Consider the following 15,120-nt stretch of genomic DNA (forward strand, 5'->3'; position numbering starts at 1 on the left):
CCATGTGAACTAGAGATACAGGCAAATCCATCCAAATGGGCTCAGAAACTAGTTAACCAGCATTAGCCCATCATTTCCAGCCCCACTAAGCACACCTGTCTTTAGAAAAGGTGCCGGTTCCATAGGTACAAATGACTCATGATGGAAGAAAACCGACTCTCCAATTCTTCAGCCTCTGGCTTATTCTGATGTTTCACCCCACTCCCTAATTGAGTTACTCCTTTCCCTCTCCCTCATTCCAACCACCACCCCTAGAGAGCGCTGGATTTGTTCCCAGCCGTGCTCCTTGCTCTGGACTGGCTTGTTTAATTTGGTAGTCTCAATTCTCACCAAACACCCCTGCACCTTGGCACGGCACTAACACCATTGCTTAGTGTCTCTGGACTCTTTGCTTCTGATCCCTGCCTGGATTCTTACCAGCTTGGTAGGCAATCTGGCTTCTTTAATGCTTCACCCCAGCACTTCATACGCTCATCTACGTAGGGCCTGTTTTACAAGCCCTCTCCTCCCTCTGATTTTGTTCATAATAAAACTGGAGAATGCCTTGGGATGCAGAGTGAGAGTTGGCCAACATCAATGTTTTTCTACTGCCATCTTATGGAATTACAAGTGAATAATAATTTCCAGGGCAATGTTAACAACCTGAAGATACCATCCATCCTGGTAACTAGTTTTTAAGATGGAGGGAGCCTCACTGGTGGGTGAGAACTGCCATTTTATCACAGATTCTCAAAGCCCCTCCACATCAGTGAAATGCTAAGAGTGCTGTGCAACTAGACACACGAAGTTAGGGTACATTTGCACCTTGTAGACTACCTAAACATTTCAGTGATGAACTGGGGCCCATCAGGCTTCTTGGTGTGCTGGAGATAATAGGAGCACGTAGCCTTCCTACTCCTGTCTAGGTTAATGCAATCCCTTGCACGCTTTGCCCAGCAAAGCTAACAAGCTCTCTGGCAAAGTGCTTTAAAGCTCAATTTCCATGCACCATGAAAAAGGATAATGAAAAGACTGTATAGCATCTTAAAAGAAATTAATTTGCCTTTCAGATGCTGGAGCCAAGTTTCCCCAGTAGCGAGAAGGGATTAACATCAATGTGAACAGTTGAGTCTGATCACTACAGACTGCTTGCAATGCATGCCCCACTGTCTCCCTCTCATCTTCAACCTGATCACCATAAAGTATGCATGTGCAAGGAGCGGGCGATCCTGGGGAAAGAAATGCACCTCCTCCAAGCTGGATATGCTGTGTCACTGGTGAAGCATCACATTTGAAGGAAGAAATTTAAATCAGCAACATATAGGGACAGTGACAAAGGTTCATTAAGGAACCGGCCATCTGCAATGCTCATCTGTCACCATGAAAATCACAGAACCAGAGTGCTCTTGCCAAAAAGAGGGGCAATGTTGAAACAGCAGGTTCAGGAAAGAAAAAAAAAGCCCTGCTGACATCATGAAAATACTGTTTTCCTTACTGAACTTGAGAATGCCATTTCTCTACACTTCCTAGAAAAGGAAATGAGGCAACCAAACCCTGTCCAGCACAGATGCTACCTGATGACAACCTCAATTCATAAGAGGGGGGCCAAAAGGACGGTTGTGGTCCCTTAATCTTCTTCACCATCCCACAGCATGACAGGAAGCGTGGTAAGCATGGCTCAGAGCAGTGAGGTGTACCGATTCATTTAAGACAACAAGAAGCCACATGGAATCATTCACGGGAATACCAAAATGTTTCATAACTGCAAATATTATGATTAACTGTCTTTTGCAAGCAGAAATATCCTTCTGAGCACACAAACCAAAACATGCCCCTGCGCCCACTTGAGCGAGCAAGCACAGTATTTTAAAGATTTCTAATGAGGCAGGCAGGAACCTTCTGCCCTGCAATGTCACAAGAGTCCGATACCATCATGCTTTTCAACAGCACTTAAACTGCTCAGTAGATATGTAGTCAGCTGCTCAGAGTAGCTGTTTCAGTTAGTTCCTTTTTGCTCAGCTAATCATCTAAGTAGAATCTGAACAAAGATATTTACCTGCCTAGTTTCATTGGTTAGCCATGTTTAAGTGTACCTAATACAGCAAAAATGAGAGTGGCAATTTTTTTTTGCTATTGTTTTTAAATGGGAATTTTTATTTTCCCACTCCCGTTCACCAAGAACTCAAGGACTGGCTAAATTACACTCAAACTTTCAAAGCAATTAACCTTTGGAAAGAGATCTGTCAATAAGTACGTCATTCCTAAAGCTGATTTTTTTTTTTCAATTTTTACAACATAAAAACAAATAATTCACATAAACCTGTTATACAGCCTGAATGATGGTGACTTCTGTACAGCCATTTACACTGCTACAAAGAGCTATTTTATGGCAATGCAAGAGAATGTAAAGGCACGAGCACTATTTTAAAACTGCAACCCTGGGACCTCATTTACAAAGCCTGTTTCAAGCAGATGGTCTGTATCATTTGCAGACTGGGCATTAATGAATACAAAAGTATCTCAACTTCCAAGCCCTTCTGCTGCATCCAAGAATGTTCACTGATTCATTACCACCTCGGCCTGAACTGGCCAATGTCTCCCCCAAGAACCAGCCATGACTCCAAGGGCGCTCTCTTCTTACCTCATAATCAAAACTGCTTCCCAGGGCACCGATGTCCATGTGCACATTTTGGAGCAATCCTGCTGTCCCTCGCAGACTCTGTGTGTTTGAAGAAAAGAAACCATCACCGAGTTCTTATCCGGACTCAGTTTTAGACCACATTGGAAGGAATTCTAAACACTGTACCAAGCAGATGTGTGGTAGCAGAACCAGATAGCACAGTGTTGAAACAGCATGATGTTAGAATCCAATTCATTTCAAAATTGCCCTCTGATGGCTAAAGACCCATGGCAGGAAGGTCTGCCATACAGACAGCCACCCCAGGAGAAAGGAACCTCAGGTGGGCAGGAAGGATTTGACCCTGACATCATCTGCAACTGTCTGTACCCTAAAGCACATGAACAAGGTTCTCACTAAGGCTGAAGACATTTACTTCACTATAGCCCTACAGACAAAATGGGGTTAGATGCCCTAGAAGGGGCAAGGCAAGCTTGACAAAAGCTTGTATTGGCAGGGGTCATTGCAGGGCTCCTGGCACGGCTATACGAGTGCTCATGGAGCTCTGGTCAGGTGCTGGGTGACTGGAAAAAGGCCAGTGTGGTCCCCATTTACAAGAAAGGGAGGAAGGAAGACCCAGGTAACTATAGACCTGTCAGTCTTACCACAGTCCTGGGGAAGATCTTTGAGAAAATTATCAAGAAGCACATCTGCGAGGGACCAGCAGGGGAGAGCATGACCCCAGCATCCGTTCCTGCCCAAGGCAGGGGGGCGGACTTGATGATCTGTTTAGGTCCCTTCTGACCCTAGCTATGATACACCTAGAGGTTTTGGAGCAACTGGCTGTTCCATGTTGCTAGTTCCCCCTCAGTGATGGCCTATCACTGTATATTCCACAGGAATTCCCTGTACCATTCACAAAATAATGCACAAACCCAGTGCACTTCACACATCTCACTACCTGATTCTCACTCTCTTCATCTTCATTTTCTCCTTCATCTAGAGTCATGAGATTTAAGAAGTCCTTCTTCTCGTGGATGAATCCCAGCAGGCTCTTGGCTTGGCCAGTGGCTTTAAGGGTCTGTGCAGGCTGCAATGTCAAAAAACAAATGAAACTTAGAGAAGACAGGCATCCACACAGGCTTCTTGAAGCATGGCAACCCAGTCAACAGCACAGTGCTACCCTATGCCACAGGCTTCACCAGCCTAGCAGCACACCACCAAAAAGCTACAGATTAACTTAACTGTCCGAAGAACGCTTGTTTTGCAAAGGCACCGTGAACAGGCCCTAACTGGCTACTGATGTGGCAGTTTCCTTCAGGCTGCGCTTTTAATTAGGGCAAGGATTCCTTCCCAAGCCAGAATCTTCTTGCCCTCTACAGATATTAATTCAACAGAACAATTTGAAAGTGATTTTCCTCCCATTTTCTCAGAGATGGATTTGAAGCTCTTGGAAGGTGGGAGATTAATAGCTCAAGGGACCAGGGAGGGTTGATTTAAATTGCCAACTTTAATCAGCTTAGAAATCAGCAAGCAGGAAACCCTGATTTAAGGCTTTGGTTTTTATCTCATTTTCATTTGAACTTTTGCTATGTTCTGCTTTTGTCTGGCAAAATTGGTACTTGTTCTTGTTAGCTGGGAGGATACAATACATGCCCACTTATTGAAACAATGACATGGCATCGTTTATTCAGAGGACTAATTTTTTACAGTTTTATTGACTATTTTATACAGGATTTCTGTCAGGCTGCACATGGACAGAAAGCAGAGCCTCATCTGCAGAATCCACAGCTGTCCAGGCTGGTCAAGTATTTCAACCTACCCCACTTCCAGGTGTTTAGCCAGTGATTTCTTCCAGTTCAGTGGCCTAACAGCCAACATGTGCTGCTCAAATAATTGCCTCTATTCTGTTTACGTGCCACGAATAAAATAGGGCAAGTTGTGGCCTTAACATGGATCAGTTTCAAATTAAATAAGAAATTAAGATCCTGAAAAATGCACTTAATAGAAATTGCTGGTGATGTATATCCCCTATGCAGCATCTGGGCCTGGAGCATCAGCTACAGTAAAGACTATTTTCCATCCCCTTAACGTGCCTTCTGCTTCCTGCTGTAGAATATCTTTGCTCAGCCTCCATGGCCCTCTCTGCACTGTCCAGAGAGGGGCTGATGTGGACACTCCTGCTAGAACCTGGCTGGGCCCAAGTGACTTTCTTACCAGATGGGGATGTGATGTAATGAGAACCCCTCTGTCCCACTGCCTAAACAAGCCAGCTGTTCTCCAGGACTGGATTTAAAAAAGAACATGTGGGCGCTCACAAACCAGGCTGACAGGCACTGATATACAAATGGAGATGGCTAGAAGGCAGGGAAACATTGCAAGCAATTTGTATACGATACATCGCACTGACTATAGTAGGAGCGTGCGTGGATCACTGCCACTTAGAGGGGTCCAGGGAAAGAGAGGAAGAAAGTAAGGGGGCAAAAGCCACATAGACCAAAACAATATTTCCAAAGACGACAGGACAGAAGCCTCTGAAACGGGAGGCTAGGTGCCTGCTAGCTGTTGCAACCATTCTTCCAAATGTGCCATGAATGCAACCCAAAAGGATTTGCAGCTAAGAGGTAGAGTTACCCCAATTCCGCCTCTGATCCCTGGACTGGGTTCCACAAAGTTTCCCACAGCAGCACTGAGCGGACCACGGAGCGCACCAGCAGGAACATCCACCAGACCACGTAGCGGAGCAAGATTTCCCAGGGGAGCCTGGGCAGGAGCAAGCAGGGAACCTGGAGACTAGGATGGGGACAAGATCAGTGCTGGTCCGTTGAGAGAAAGAACATGCATGACATGTAAATTATGTGCACACCAGAATGAAAATAAATCTCCCTCCCACTTAAACCCTGTCTGCCGACATTTAAACCACCCCCACCGGAAAGCTGTTCCAAGCAAGTGCAAACACGTCAGATGTATAAGAAACAGCAGGTTGGCTGACTCATGCGTACAGCCCTCCCAAAGGCCACGATGAATGCATGGCTGCTTGTTTTACACTAGCGAGGAGTCTGATTTACGGAGCTAATAGGTAGTACTCCTGAGCTGGAGTTAAGGGATAGGACACAGTCAACATTCACACACAGGCAGAACTACATGTGCAGCCACAAAGACCATCACACGAATGCCTCGGATGGGGTTAGGATCTCTGTCCTATCGTCATCGAATGCAGCTGGATGGTGCTCCCCACACTCAGTCCCTCAGCTGCTCTGTACAGTCCCGAGTAAGTGAAGCAGAGGCTAAGGCTCACAGATCGGATTGCTTCAGTAGAGAAAAAATGATTAATGTGTATTTATAACCGGACACTTATTTGTTCATGGCAGTTAACACTTTCAGTGAGGATGAACAGAAGGGTTAACAATGCTTCTGCTCTGGGCACAATCTTTCCTCCCATGCTAGCAGTGTCCCACACCAACATCCCGCCCACAGGGGAGAAGGACCACAGGGCTGCCCGCAGGAAGCAACAGCAGCCGGGCAGTGGAGCTAACCAACAAGATAGGGCACAGGCTCTCCCTGGCATTGGACTGCTTAGTCCTCCAGTCACCCACATGGGAATCAGACCCCCACTCCCCAAGTGCCACCCTGCAGCACAGTAAGACACAGCAGCCTCACCCAGATGGCCAGAAGCCTCCTGCCCTCCGTCAGGTGCAATACGCACCTCTGTCTGAGACAGAAGTGAGGCTGCAGTGACACCTTTAGCTGGAAGGTGAAGCTGTCCAGTGGCATGCAATTCTGTTGCAGAACTTCACCCAGAGGTTCCTAATGATCTCTGTACTGTACTTAAAGTACAGCCACACTCCCCTCCCCCAAGCAATTCCTCCTCTTCCATGAGAGCAAGCGTGAGTCCCATCAAAGCACTGACATCAAACAGGACAAGCAGGAGGAGAGGCCAAAGGCAAGTGGCCTGATGAGAAGAGGAAAGATTTGAACTACGCTCCGAGGGGTGGTCTGAAGAGCTACGGGCTGACTCCTGCCACAGAAAGCTCAACTTCGCTCCCTGCACAATGGAATTCCTCATCCAACTGTTTGCACCTCGCGGTGCATTGCAGCACAAGGTAAGCTGGAGGGGAACGCATGCTGCAGTGATGCCCACAGTATGCCAGCATGGCTCTGTGTCACTGCTGTGACAGAGCATGTGCACTGGTAAATCGGAGCCTCCTGTGCTCTGTGTTTATATAAAATTACAGACTGAAAACACAGTTAATTCACTAGCATGCTGGGGGACGGGGAAAAGGAGAAAGCTGTGCGCTGATCTCTCCTCTGCCGAGCCATCGCCAAATCAGCAGTTATAGGGTAAATTACACATTCTGGGCTTAACTAATTACTGTCTACAGATGGCCATTAACTGTGTGTATGGAGCTGTGGATGTTAGTTGTCCTTCAGCAAAGATAAACTCACTTCCATTGGGCTAATTAAAACTTTCAGGATAATCTGCAGTTTATCTGATATTTATAGTCATAGTTATTATCAGCTAACTGAGTGCTACCACATGCTGGTAATTAGAAACTGGAGCTAGCAATTCGGTGGAGTCGCAGCTGGATACCAGCAATAGGGGAGCACAGCAATTCATTACCATTACACACATTGACCTTTTATTTTATTTTATTCCTTCAGAACAAACGATTTGGCAAGTTCTGATTAAACCGAAGCAATTACTTATGAACAAAGAACAAAACAGCCCAGAATGTTCCTCGCAGTGATGTGGCAGATCCTGCTGTATGCAGCAGAGGAAAGAGCCTTGTATTAGATGCTGTGGCCTCAGCCCCAGCTCCTCCTGCCCCCCCAGTGGCATACAACATCGTTGTCTGGCTTGCAACAGGGACAGCGCTCATTCCCACCACCCGTTGGGGAGAACGAATGAGGACCAAGCACAGACAGCTGCAAGGAAAAGCAAATCAGCTGGGGTGTTTGACATCCAAGATCAAGCATCATCTAGATCCAGAAGCTTCTATGTTTAATTAACAAGGCAATCGTAGCCAAGGACAGATGTCCTAACAGGGGTAGGAAAGGAACAAGGACCCTTTGCATTTGCTGTTTTATCAAGTCAGGAAGGGTGAAGAATTTGCTCCACAGTATTCAGAGCCAAAGGCAGTAGGAAAGCACTGCCCTGCACCCAGTGCATGTTCCCACCTCCCCATGCCAACTGCCAGGCTAGCAGTGGCAGGGCTTTGAAGGGCCTCTTGGCTCCCTTTGGTTCCCCAGGGGAAGGGGTGGAAGAAGGATGGGGGGGATGCTCTCAGGCTGGCGCCATGCCCTCGCCTCTTTCCTGCTCTTCTTTTCACCAACCCGGCCAGTTTGTCCAACGACCTGGGATGCAGGACACCACGAGCAGTGGTGGATGTTAACACTACAGTGTCTCGAGAAGCTACTCATAACGCCTGCCTGGGATCATGGGGCTAGTCCACTCACCCTTTTTCCCCCCAGTATTTAACAGAATAGATGGCCATGTGGCTACAGCGGAGGGCTGACTCAGGAGACCAGAGTCCATGCCTACATCTGCCCTAAGAACCTTGTGCAGCTTTACCTGCATCACTTATGTCCTTGGCCCCTGTCCAGAAAAGGTAATGAGGAAGTGGTTCCATCTCCCCACGTTTAGCTGTGTGGTCTGCTTGGACTACAAGTTCCCTAGGAGAGGGAATGTCCCTCACTCCATTTTTCTGTATCACCTATTCCAGTGGGGTCCCAATCTTAACTGGAGCCTCCGAGCAAGTGAAACACAAATGATAAACAGCAGGATGGGGACGCTGTAACTCGGTGTGGCCATGCCAAGGTAATTCCCCATTGCAAGTGACCCGAACTATAGTTTAGAAGGTAAGAGCGTTAATTCTTCAGTGGCAGAATAATACAAGAGACGACTAATATAGTACTTACCGAGCAAGGAAGATCAGCTGCAACCTGCACCTTAGAAGCTTTAAGCAACCCAGTAAAATACCTGCCACCTCAGCCCGGGGGACTATCACCTCTGTTTGGTTTTTCCTTCCTAACAATTAGCTAAGCGCAGAAAAATACTGCAGTCTCATGTCCTCAGAGACCTCATCATAGTCCCATTACAGAGGGGGTTGAAAAGCTAAGCTGCCTACCTCATCATTGCCTGCTCCGTCCCAAATCTCCGCTGTTCTGCTCTGGGTCAGCTCCACTTCCACCTGCCAGTAGAGCCTGCTGCTTTCCTGGCACTCAGCTGTCTGACAGAGCCAAGCAGGAGGAACTCGCAACCCTCCGGCCAATGCCTCTCTCTTCAGCACATCAGGGGCTTGCTCTGGCCTGCCCTCTCTTTCCTCTGCTTCTTCTCGTCCTTCCTCCTCATCCCTGTCTTGGGCACCAGACAACCCACCAAGTTCCATCCTCAAACCGGCATGGGCAGACTCCTGAGGCACAACGGGGAGGGGAGTCAGCAGAGGCCCCTTAGCAGACGCAAGCAAATCCAGGTGATCGTCAGACTCACAGGAACTCTGGAGATCCCAAGAGAAGTTACTGCCCTCTCTCCAAATCAGTGATGCAACGTTATCAGCTACATTGCTTGAATGGCTGCTGCTGCATTCAGACCCCACACCACTTGCTGCCTTTTCTTCTGGTGCAGCACAAGGGAAAATCGATTCAAGGAAGCAGGTTTCCATCAAAGCAGTAGCATCCACTCCGCTTCCACCCCCAGCCTCTGAAGCATGCAGCATTGTCTCTAACGTCACACAAGGGATGGCCAAGAGACCATCGGCCTTGGAAGCTCGCAGGCGTGTATCGGGTTCAGCCACCCTTGCCCATTCTGGCCCCTCTCTGCCTTGCCAGCTGCTGGTCATAAAGCACTTGCCCAGCCTGGTGGTTGGACTCAACACTGGCTCATGAAGGTTTTTTTCCCTCCTGCTCTCCACCACATTGCTGTGTGAACTCAGCTCTTCTGGGAGACTCTGAGCAACCTCTTCCGGCAAGTGCAGGTCTTCCATGGGGCTGGCATGTAGGGGAATCGCTTCACGTGTCTTACCATGGAAAACAGGGTTAGAGGCACAAGCAGCCAAAACAGCTTCCCTGACTGTGGCTTGCAACAAACCTGGACCTCGCTCCTCATCACCAGCCGGGCCCCTAGATCTTTCTCTGACTGGCAAATCATTTGCAGGCTGGCAAACACATTCTTCTGTCGTTTCTTTTTTCTTCTGGTTTTCAGACATCTGTTCTTCCACAAATAACAGGCTTTGGGCCTCAAAGACCTCTTGGGAACCAAGTACGGTTTTCCCATTTTCAAGGTCTGGTGAAGAGGATTCCTTTGACACACAGGAATCTAACTCCGTTGTCCGAACCACATCTAAATATTCAGGTTCAGAGTCAGAAAAATAAAGACAATGTTCCACTGAGTTGTCTGGGCCCTGCTGGGTGCCTGCATGTGATTTGCTAAAAGATGGACCTCTTCCTAAAATCTCCAGATCAGCTAACATTTGGCAAGTTCGGCTAGGCTTGGATGAAAGAAACGGCTGCAGATTATTTGGCTGAGTGCCTGAAAACAGTGCGTCTGAGTCACTCGCCTCTGATGACTGACTCAGGGTCATCCTTTCACCTTTCTTAAGGAAGCCCTCGTTCTTAATCTGGCTATTCTGTTCTAGATCAGGACTAAAGCACCAGGAGGGCAGTATGGGAGAGGATATTTGATAAAAGGATGTTGAAGGAAGAATCCCTGGCTCTGGCTGCATTTCCTAAGTGGACAAACATTAGCATATAACTTAAGCATGAACCATACAACTACACATTCACTCTTATCTAATGCCCAGAAGGCCACAGGAGAGAGGCTGCTGCACTTGAAGAAGAAACACTCTATTGAAGTCTCTCAAACTGGAGACTGGAGCCTTTTCAATCAGTCCCCACCTGGGGGATTTCTACCCACTGTAGTCTCTGGTCCTCTGGGTTTGACGTGAGGCAGACCTTCTCAGCCAGGCATGTATCACGCTGCTGGGTAAACTGGGAAGTTCTCCCTATTTGATAGGAAAGGAATGGTTTGCCAAGGAGGGGAGGGTTGGTTATTCTTGTTGCCAACTAACAGTGATACATGCCAACATACTGCTTTTTGAAGCTGCACACGGTGCCTAGAAACCAGAGTGGCACATGCCTGGTCACTGCATAAACAACACCTGTCATTCTTTTCAATGAGACAAACAGCTCCAAATGTTTTACAACCCCCTGCCCCGTACACACACATACACACGTGTGCACGTGTGTGTGTGCACGTGCATCCCATTACAGCACAGCCACTGGTCCAATCCCAAGAGAGGTGCCAGCAGCTCAGGGCTCGGAGCTCTGCACTGCAAGGGTGAGGGATCTGATGGGGACCCACAGCACAAGGAGTCTGGAGGGTCCCAGCTTCCCCTTCCACGTGCACTGCAGCTCATTCCACCTATCTGCCAACCACCAAAGCAGCTGGACGCCTCAGCCGAATCATCCGGGAGGAACAGCTCACTGGAAAGGCCTGGGCAGCCACGCACACAAACCAGAGCAGCTGCCCCTTGGGCCTGTTACAGCCTCGTATTGATTTGAGAAGGGGTTTACAACCTGCTCGGGCCATCACAGGGCCCTTGCAGCAGCTCACTGTCATCCCTTGATTCTGGGAGCAGGAATGGGAGGATAGAAGAGGCCACTGAACCCTGTTTTCTTTCTAGCTCGGAGCCCATCACGCACAAGGGCAGAGGGGGCATCAAAGAAACCCAGATGATGAACTGTGGGGAAAACAACCATAAGAACAAGAAGAGTTGAGAGATGGAGAGCATGAAACCAGTCATCACTGCTGCCCAAGGAGTTGGCTCTGTTTTTTTGGGTTTTTTTACCTCAAAGGACATGGTCCTAAGACCAAAACAAGTGTAAAGCAGAAGCACACATGCTCCGCTTAGCTCTGCACAGCAGCCATGTTGCCCCACGACATGTGGGCAGAGTTATCGAGCCTACAACCTAATACCCCAACAATACCCCAGCCCCACAGCTGCCATCTCTGCTGGACAGCCATTCCTGTCCCCACTTCCCAGGCTGGCCCTCCCTGCGTACCCGAGGGGCCCAGACCGTGGGGCATACTCACAGCAGCCGGCTTCAGCAGCTCTCTCTCTTTCTTGTCTTTCTTTTCCTTCTTTTCTTTTTTCTTCTTCTTGTCCTTTTTCTTGGTGTCACCATGGGCTGAGAGCTTCTCCCGCTCCTGGATCACGAGCTCCCGGTAGTGCTCATCGCATGGGTGGTCCCAAGTTGACTGGCCGTTGGCAAAGTTGAAGTAATAGATCTCACCAGTAATGTCCTGACTAACACGGAGGAACAGGACAGGTAGACAAGAGAAAAGGGCTTCAGTTCCACTCACACATACAGCATGCCCCAAGGCAGCAGTGTAGGCACAGCCTCTTGTCTGAGGGGCTCAAGGGCTGCAGAGACTTCAACCCCCCCACTGCAAGCATGGCAGAAGAGGAGCAGTGCCCCAGCTAAGCCCATGTGCACAGGAGGAGGAAGCAGCAGCAGCCCCTCCACCACCACTGCCCAAACTGCTGCCTCTCCCTCTCCCAGGTGAAGACATTTCAGCCAGTGCTGCAGGGCCACAGCATCCCTCTAAAGGGTGCAGAGGTATCAGACCAGTGGCAAAGCAGGCACATGGTGACCAAGCGTGCCTGTTGCACAGCTGGAAAACCGAGGAGCCCTGGCATCTAGTCACCAGCTCCAACCACAAGGCTCCTGTGTCCATTACTTAGGCTACCACGTGCAGGGGTCACCAGTCTACTTTAGCAGCTGCTCCTCTGGAGTTCTCACCAGGGCTTCCACTCGGGAGGCAGGGGGGCCACGATACCTTCCTTGGCCAACCAAATCAACTCCGGCTCCTTCTCAGGATCGATCCCAATCCCCCGTGCATAGTCACAGATTTCTGTAACACAACAGAGTGGGGACAGCATGACAGACAGCACACACCACGTGGTATCACACAACCCGGCCCTGGCAAAGTAGAGGATGGGCGGGGCAACCCCGGTTCCAAGGACACACCGAGCTGGAAACAACATCCCACGTGCTCGGGAGCATCTCACAGCCAGCCGGCAAGGCTGAATACTACGCCGGTGGGAAGAAAGAGGCAGCCGACACTAGTCTGCATGCAGAGGAATGGACACCACAGGCCTCGGCCTCCCTTCGGCCCAGCCTACGCCAACATTAACTGCATGAAGTCAATGCGGCTACTTCAGTGAAAACTGGCGCATGCAAGAGGACAATCGCCTCAGGAGCCCGGTGTCCGGCTCGTACCATTAAGTCTATCATCACCCCTGGAACCAGGCCGCCCAGCTTTCCTACTGCAGCCTGGCCGCAGGCAAACGGGGCAGCGTGTTTCAGGGTATGCTGACTAGTGTGCCAGAGCTGGCATCAGCCGCTACGTTTTCTTGCTACTGCACTCGGGTTTTCTAGCAGCTAAGGAGCTGCAGCAGAACAGCAGCTTTTTACACACCAACGACAGCACGAAGCATTTAACAGGCACACTTCTCCAGTCCCTCGAATGGTGTTTGTGCTGCCCCCGCCCCCCCGGACTCATAGTCCATCCTCCAGTGATGCAGAAGAGCAGCTCAGCTTCTCCACTCCCTTTCTTTTTGCTTGCGGGGGAGCCAGGTGTCACTTACCTTTCTCACTGGGTAGGTAGGTTTCATCATACTCCTCTTCCAGGATGAGCTGGTCCCCGATGCACACGTCGGATTCTGCCATGGCCATGAGGAGGGGTACAGCCAGCCTGCACCCGGTGCTGAAAAGCAGCACAACAGATGGCTTCTCTGAGGACCAAGCCTCTCTAGCTCACTCCTCTCCAGCCCGACTTTCCCAAAGGAAGTTTTAGAAGCTGTCAGTGTCCCTTACATGTACAGGCCCCACTTCTAAACGTACCAGCACGTCCCTAGCACAAACTGCGATGAGGACAACGATGTTGCAGTCCTGCCTCACGTGAAGGCAGGCAAATAACCCTCGTGGCCCTAAGATCTCCCCTCTGCCTTCCTCTGTGAGAGCCGCTGGCTCGGACATTTCTGGGGGACCTTTGCACCTGCCGACTGCCAAGGGCAGGCGAGCTTCAGGCTGCTGCCCGCGCCGGTTTGGCTCACGGCTGCCCAGGTGCTGCCCTGTTTCTAGTACTCTCCCGCGGGCGCTTTCCAGACCGCGGAGCCCCAGCTGCGTCGGACGTGCCGCTGCGTACCCGCGTACCCGGACCGTGCCCTCACCTGTGAGGTGTGTCGACGTGGCTGCGCCGGCGTGTCACACACATGAAGGCCCCACTCCTGGCGCGGTGCTGCTAGCAATTAGCACGCGCTTGCTAACGAGGCCTGGGAGGAGTGGACAGCAGGGGAAGGGGGAGGCGAGAAACACAGCGTCAAGACTGCCTGCACCCCCTGCACATGCGTGTCCCGCACGGGCACGTGCTGTCCACGGGGCCCCCGCAAGTCCTGCCTGGGATCCTCATCCGCTCGCCGTTCTGGCACATGCACACCCCCTACCAGTGCTCACATACCTCGTGCCTGGGGCTCCCTGACTCGCTCCTTGAGCTCCTGGCACGCCCAGCACCAGCCGCCAGCCGTCCTGGACTCACCCCTTCCACTCCCCTGCTCCCCACATGCCTCAAGTGCGCCGTGGCACCCGCCCTGCTTGCACGCTCCCCTGGCACACCCCACTTCCCACATGACTTGCACACTCCAGTTTCCCTGTACAGTCCTGCCCCTTTGCACGCTCCTTGCATGGACCTCCTCTGCTGCCTCCATCCTTCCTCCCCCCCTCCTACACTCACCCCCAGCACACTGCCCCTGAGCTCTCTGTGCACACTCACACCCTTGAGCTCTCCATGTACACAGTGCCTTGTACAATCACTCCACGAGCTCCCCATGCACTTACCCCTTGCACAGTCGCCCAAGCTTTCCATGCACTCACCAGCATGCACACTCACTCCACAAACTCCCCATGCACATTTGCCTACCAGTTCCCTGTGCACCCTTTACCCACCTGCACACTTGCCCAAGCTCTCCATGCATACTCACCCCTTGCATGCACACCCATGCACACTCACCTCAACTCTCTGTGCACTCACAAGCATGCACACTCATTCCATGAACTCCCCATGCACATTTGGCCATGGGTGCACCCCATGTACCCTGACCCACTTGCACACTCACCCCTGACCTCTCCATGCACACCCATCCCCACTGCACACACCCCAAATTTCCATGCACACTCAGCCTCTTGCACACTCACCCCTTGAGCTCTCTGTGCACAATAACTGCCTCGCACACTCCCTTCATGCATTCCCCATGCACCCGTACCCCCTTGCACAGTCACGCCGATTCTACTTGCACACTCACTGCCATGCACACTCACTCCACAAGCCCCCCGTGCATATTGCTCACAAGTTCCCCGTGCACCCTTTGCACACTTCCCCCGATCCTTCCATGCACACTCTCCCCACCTTGAGCTCTCTCTCTGTGCACAATCACTGCCTCGTGCGCTCCCTTCATGCGTTCCCC

At 50.5% G+C, this 15,120-nt stretch overlaps 1 protein-coding gene across 2 annotated transcripts in view; it reads right to left on the bottom strand.

Moving 5' to 3' along the window:
- The window catches only part of CEP164 (centrosomal protein 164), a 49,650-nt gene extending 35,723 nt beyond the window's left edge, over positions 1-13,927 (bottom strand). Inside the window, exons 1-8 of one of the 2 annotated variants that reach the window (XM_019543086.1) lie at positions 13,831-13,927; positions 13,246-13,364; positions 12,398-12,509; positions 11,688-11,901; positions 8,725-10,320; positions 5,231-5,389; positions 3,558-3,686; positions 2,621-2,698 (exon numbers count right to left, since the gene is read on the bottom strand). In XM_019543086.1, coding sequence (XP_019398631.1) covers positions 2,621-2,698; positions 3,558-3,686; positions 5,231-5,389; positions 8,725-10,320; positions 11,688-11,901; positions 12,398-12,509; positions 13,246-13,364; positions 13,831-13,874 — 2,451 coding nt within the window. In that variant the 5' untranslated portion in view covers positions 13,875-13,927. The remainder of the gene's footprint in view (positions 1-2,620; positions 2,699-3,557; positions 3,687-5,230; positions 5,390-8,724; positions 10,321-11,687; positions 11,902-12,397; positions 12,510-13,245; positions 13,365-13,830) is intronic. The other variant, XM_019543087.1, reaches the window with a different exon arrangement.
- Positions 13,928-15,120: the final 1,193 nt, after the last annotated feature.

The sequence above is a fragment of the Crocodylus porosus genome, unplaced genomic scaffold, assembly GCF_001723895.1.
Source record: "Crocodylus porosus isolate Cpor-Errol unplaced genomic scaffold, CroPor_comp1, whole genome shotgun sequence".
Classification (NCBI taxonomy): domain Eukaryota; kingdom Metazoa; phylum Chordata; order Crocodylia; family Crocodylidae; genus Crocodylus; species Crocodylus porosus.